General features: G+C 43.2%; 1 protein-coding gene across 1 annotated transcript; it reads right to left on the bottom strand.

Annotated features, from left to right (window-relative positions):
• Positions 1 to 1,025: 1,025 nt before the first annotated feature.
• MANSC1 (MANSC domain containing 1) lies at positions 1,026 to 6,318 on the bottom strand. Its single transcript, XM_010187491.1, has 3 exons — positions 6,099 to 6,318; positions 5,099 to 5,239; positions 1,026 to 2,029 (listed from the first exon to the last, which is right to left on the bottom strand). Exons 1-3 carry the CDS (start codon positions 6,316 to 6,318, stop codon positions 1,026 to 1,028), a joined length of 1,365 nt encoding a protein of 454 aa, XP_010185793.1.
• Positions 6,319 to 6,423: the final 105 nt, after the last annotated feature.

Below are 6,423 nucleotides of genomic sequence, written 5' to 3'. Positions count from 1 at the left end.
AATGCAGAAAACTTCTTTGAGGTGGCATACATAGGCACCGTTTTCCTTTAGAACTTGCTTGTTTCTCTTCAGTCCCTCCAGATGTTCAGCAAATGGAGACCATACCTTTTCTGTGTCTTCTGCCGATAATAAGAGCTGTTGTCTTTGTTAAGCCCTCTTCACAAGTTTCTGCCTGCTCTGCAATCAAGTGTTGAGTCTCAACTGTTAGGGATTTAGGTGTATTAGAAAAGATTTTCTCTCGTGCATATGCCAAGTCACTTGGTCGTGACATTTGTCATGAAAGACCTTGATTGTAGCTTGCTTTACTTTGATATGGGTAAAAACTCTTTCTCTCTGATACATACCACAAACCCCAATGTGCTCCAGGGTGGTGAACTCTTTGGAAAAGGCAAACTCAAATTTGCAGCATGTGGTTTTAAGGATAGCTTGTGATGTATGGAGAAAAAAAACCAACATCAAAGATACATTTATATCCATATGCTATATGTACCTAAGAAAAACTAAGGCAACTAAGTTATGTGTACTACAATTTTTACTGGTTGAACCTAAAATCATTTGGAGGCAAAGCTTTACTATTAAGCACTCCTTTAAGGCTACAGATAGAGTAAATAGGATTGCCAGGCAGAACTGTAACACTAAGGCATTTGGGTGCAAATAGCATTGAAAACACTCATGCACTGCACAGGTACTGAATTTATTAGGTTTACTTCTATTCCACTAATCTTGTCACAGTACAGACTAAGCTCTTCGAATGCTTTGGCTCCTTAAATATAAGACCTTCTTAGCTTAACTTGGATTTTAGTGTTTATTTTCCGGATTTAGTAATAAATCAAAAATTATAGACATTACAGTTCAGCATAGAAAAAGCAGTCCTCTTCCCCACCAAAGCTATCTGCCACTTTCCCATTAGTGGCCAAAAAAGGAATCCATCCTCTCCTGAGATTTCAGTACCTACTGTTCCGTCATTTCAGAGTTGTCCTCTCAAAGATGAGAGATGCTCCTCGCAATCTTATTGCCTCTCCCCATCATACATCAGAATAAATTCCATTGATCAAGTAATCCAGCCTGGTATAATGCCTCTTCTGAAGAGATTCGTGTAATTTCTTCCCTGTCAGTGCCATAACTAGCAACAAGAATATCACCCCAAAAAGCAAAGCTGCTATAAGGCTGCTTTTTTCTCCCAGCTGAATGATGCTTTTCCCACTCAGAGCACTCTCTGGCAGGTAGCTTTCTGAATCAGAAGGGTCATAGCCCTGAGGGTTGTTTTGGGAAGCCATGGGGGAATCACTAGTAGATAGAGTGAAACCTGAGAAAGAGAGGAGGGTAACATGGCTGGTACCATTGGAAGAGACAACTGTTGGCTCAGGAGGGATGGCTGGAGTTCTCATCTCTGACAGGGCAGTAGTAGATCTGGAGTTCGTGGTCACCCACTTGGTTGTTGAAGTAGAAGAAGAAGTTGTGAGACTGGAAAGAGGAGCATGAGTAACAGCGATGCTGGTGGCAGGGATACCAGGTTTGGCTCTAGTGGTTGCAGTAGGTGGAGAGGAAGTGGTAGCGGCGGTAGTGGTGGTGACAGTAGTAGGTTTAGCACCACCAGTAGGCAGAGAGGTCGTAGATTCCATTGTGGTGGTACTTGTAGGCAGAGAAGTAAGAGTAGTACTGCTGGGTTCACGAACAGTAGACTGAGTGGTGGGAAACGAAGCAGAGGGGTTTCCAATTTGAACAGCAGACAATGCATTTGACAGCAGGTTAATTACTTTCTGCCTTGGGGTGGTGTCTAAGCTCTCAGGATATTTTGCCTTTTGAGATTCAGGAAGAACTGTATTAAATTCACTGTTGTCTAAATGCTCGCCCGTGTGGTTCTGGAGTTCAGATGCCTGAGGAAAGACAGATTGTTGCAAAGCAGCGGTGAGATTCTGATGGCTATTCTGGCTGTGAGAAATAGGGGCTCCAGCATCCAAAGACAAAGGATACTCATTTGAAGAAAAGTCCGCACTTTTGAAGGATGTGTCCTCTGAGGCATGGGTGTCTGGAAACAGAAAGGAAGTACAAGTATTTAATTATTAGATCTATTTTATACTACCACAGGCTTACTCCATTTGTATTTCTTAGTAAGAGAGAGATAAGGGGGCTCCAGAAGTAATGACTAATGAAACTGAGGCATCATGAGCCTTAAAATACACCCTGACTGCAGCTTCTCAGAGAATTTACCCAAGCAGAGCAATCATCCCAATCTGATTGTTTTATACTCATATTGCGTGCATGTAAGCATTTATTTAGAGGTGAAAAGCAGAGCGAGTAGGCGCATTGCCTTCAAACCATTCTCAGCCTCTGTCAGTTAAGAAGTAGGTATTATCGACCTCACTTTTATTTGTCAGATGTACACACTTCAACTAGCCAAGAGGATTATATACGCCCCTCTTTCTTATAATATCCAAACACCCTGTGACTGCTTCACACAAGTCAGTTCACATATTTGCAGGTATTTGCAGTCACCTCCTGGGACGGCAGCCATCGAGGAAAGAGGGCGACCCCCAGCAAACTACCCAAATTTACAGTAAGCATGATGTTTATGGTATGGAATAATTTTCATTGGCCAGCCTGGAGTCAGCTTGGGGTCACCTGCCCTGGGCTTCTACTCCCCCCAGCTTCTGCACCTGTTTAACTCAAAACTGCTAAAGACCTTGATCATCACATACCAGTGTAGGCCAAAACTTCAATTAAAGTGTCTCATCAACTTTGTTCCCATGAAATCAAGTATATCGTCTTCGCAGAAAAGCAGCTTTCCTGTACAGAAATCTGATTCTATGATTCTATCCAGTGCAACCAAGACAATGCACAATCAGAAACTGCATGGTCAAAGACAGTCAAACTGCTTCTGCAGTGCCGGACATCTTTCCACACCAGCGACGAAATGGCCTGTCACCACCATGGAGTCAGTCCCCAGCTCACTTTTTCCCTGTTCCTGATGCACTCCCATGGATGCTTCCCCTGTGCGTTTAAACAAACAGCAGATGTAGTGTGACAGCTACACAGCACTTGCAGCATGCTATGTGCCCTGCAGTTCACTCACCTGGGCAAGAGCTAGGAAAGCACAGAACTTGCACATAGCATTCAAAGGATGGGTGGAGGGAGCACAGGGAGGCTACGTGATTAGTAACTCCATATGGGAGTTAAATATCACTGCCACTCTGCAGCACTCGGATTAATTAATGTGACTGCCTGCATTAACTAACTCTACTCCACATTTTCAGCATCAAACATTGTTTTTATAGTATTCTCTGACTCCATTTTAGACTACAAGCCTCCAAATGCAATTGCCCAAACCTGTAACGTGTGAGGTACACCTGGGGTACTGGGACAGATATGCTTGTCAGTAAGAAAGAACAAGGGTACTACACCAGAGATTTGAAAACCAAAGTGGTCCTGCTGATACCTCAAATCCAATAGGCTGCACTAGAAACCAAACTTAAGGCTGTCACTCTTAAAAACCAAACTAAACACCTCCTGAGCATACTTTGCTAGAACCCACCACTCTTGACTGGGTATCTTATTGCGGGTGGAAAAGGCAAGTGCCACAAATGTACACGAACAGCAGAAACCAGAAATGTTATTTCTTTTTTGGCAATAGCTCTTTGCAACTGGGACCAGGAAATGCTTTACTTCCCAAGCCATAGGTTGTTTCCATTAGTTAGCAGGTACAAGAATACTTAAAAAAAAAGAAAAAAAGAAATTACTAACATAGCATCAGTATTTTAAGTGGCTTTATTACCAATAAAGTATCTTTCCTACTTTTAGTTTGGTTTTCAGTGTAAGCACATGCAGATTCTCATATGAAAAAAACAAAGCTTGAAATGTTTGTCAGTACCAACACCACTCAGGTGCTACCTTTGAAAACTCAGTAGGAACATAAGGTAAATAAGCCAGCGTAATTTTTCCGTAATTCAATGTTCACAGAAACGAAAAAATGCAAAATGAAAAAGAGATGGTATATGCAATCAAGTTGTTAGCTGAGCATTACACTGCATGCAGGATGCAAGCACAAGCACAGTTAAGATTTCTTGCTTCTTTGTTTGAAACGCCTGTATTTTTCTAGGGGAGAAAGAGCTGGACAGAAGAATCGTTCTAACGATAATTTTACAGGCACGCAATTAATTTGTTGCACGTTGCTTTTGCCCAGTTCCTGTGCGACTGCTTGCACAAAAATATCTGTTAAGATTATGTGAATAATCTTTCTACATATCCTGCTGCTGCTCCTTGTGTAGTTCCTCTTGGAAAAGTTCTCTTTTTCAGCAAAAGTTTAGTCTCTGGAAATACGAAATTTCTGCTCTTTCAAGCAGCCACACTGCAACCACTCTGTGACGTCCTGGCAGGAGGACAGTCTAATTATCAGGTTCTTATGTGAGCCATTCAGACAGGTCTGGTGCACATCAATGTCAGTCCTCACATAAGACTTGCTATTAAAAATCCCACAGCACGTGACAGTGAGAAAGTTCTGAGTATGAAACCCGCATGTCGTAAAGCTTTGAGCTTAGTCTGTTTGCATCTGTGTTTCAGGTTCCCTAACTGAAGGCAGAAAACAATGATTACTATTGCCAATTACTATTGCAAATTACTTGGTAACATCATAGCAGTAGTCCAAGGCTTGCCCAACATTTCTGCTTGTGTGTACATGGTATTCACCAGTGCAGCATGGGTCCTTTGATTATGCAGACAGCTACACAGGCATTTTATTTCCACTGCTTTCAGTGATACTGTTCAGCATTATGTCCAGGAAATTTTCCTTCTTGAATATATCAAGACAGAAGTAGCTTCTTTTTGTTTTAAGCAAGGGAAAATTATGAGTAGTTCTGAATCTTATGTGAAGGAACTTCATAAGGGTCAGGATGTTTTTCCCAACCGGGAAGCTGGGCCCACACAGGAGCTCACCACACACCTGTCCATCCATCTCCCACAAAGCAAAAAACCCCAGCATTTTCAAATTACAATGCTTGGCTTAGAACATTTTATTAAAAACACAACCCCAAAACATTTTCTGGTTACTACTGAAAACTCAGGTGCAAAAGTGTGGGGACTGGCAGCTCTTACGATTCTTTACCTCTACTTATCTTGTAGCTCATAAATCCTGTCGCGGGTTTCATTGGACAAGCCTCTGTGCTAGGGCAGTAAAACAGGTAGCAGTTTGGATGTGCGCTTGTCCTTCGACCATCAAAGATCATCAAATTACACTTCTTGTCTCCTGCAAAGCAAGATACAGACATACTTCAGCAAAAAGAACTTTTATCCCATCTTGATAATAAGCTCTGATCTGTTAAATTAGTTTTTAATCATGTGAGTAAGAGGAAAAGTACCAGCACATAACATTCCTACAAGAAAAACAACCCAGGACTGCAGAAGAATGGCCTGGGGCCAACATATGAAAGGTCTCACCTTCCTCTTCCTGTACAGATGAACTGGGGGAAATAACGAGTCTAATCCCTCATCCTCTCCTCCCCTCACCCATGCTGCACCGACACTACTTTATATAATAATTTCTCACTTAAAAATCCCAATAAATCTGAAAACTTCCTTGATATGGGGAGTATATTATATGTATACACTTATTTATACACTTTTCCCATCACGTCCCAGTAATCTCTTGGCTTGCAGCAGCTTGGCGAGGTTACTTTTACCACTACTACTTTACTTCTACTTGCTGCTGTACCTCCTGCTGCTCCAAGAGCCTGACACAAACCACTCGTCTCAGAGAAGGGTAAGCACTCTAATTTTTGGCAAAAATTAAACTTTGTAGTGTGTCTACTAAGCACAGCTTAGGCATCTTAGAGTTTGGGGGGTCTGAGAATTTTTAACATTTAAGCTTAACTTTCCTTACCGCAACTATTTTCCCGAATGCTCTGGGGTCTTGCATTAAGACCTAACATAACACTTGGCAAAACAGGATGGCAGCCACAAGCTGTTATTAGTCACAGCGTGTATGAAAGGATAAATTAACGTTTCTATGCCAAATATAGAGAATACCCTTGTCCCTGACAACTTCAGGAGTAATTTCCCAAGCGTTCGTACGCAGTAACAGAAGAGACCGAAGAGGAGCCGGTTACCTGCCAGCTTTTCCCCCGAGCAGCAAGTGCGAACGCAAGCTTCTGGGGTCGGGGCGTACACGGGCTCAGCGCCCCGGATGCCTTTGGGCAGCGATAAGTTTATATCGATGATGGTATCCTCCACTTTCTCCGCCGAGCACTCCTGACCCAGGGAGGGTGCGGGCATCAGGCAGGTGAGCAGCAGCCACCACAGCGGCCGGCGGCTGCCAGCGGGGGACATGGTCTCTCCCTTGCCTGGGCTCTTCGCGGGGCTAGGGCGACGCCGGCTTTGGGGAGCCCACCTTACCAGAGACAGACAGACCGGCCCCTCCTCGTCCAGGATCCC

Source organism: Mesitornis unicolor, unplaced genomic scaffold, assembly GCF_000695765.1.
Source record: "Mesitornis unicolor isolate BGI_N332 unplaced genomic scaffold, ASM69576v1 scaffold33196, whole genome shotgun sequence".
In the NCBI taxonomy this organism is placed as follows: domain Eukaryota; kingdom Metazoa; phylum Chordata; class Aves; order Mesitornithiformes; family Mesitornithidae; genus Mesitornis; species Mesitornis unicolor.
This window is presented reverse-complemented; position numbering and strand designations above follow the sequence as displayed.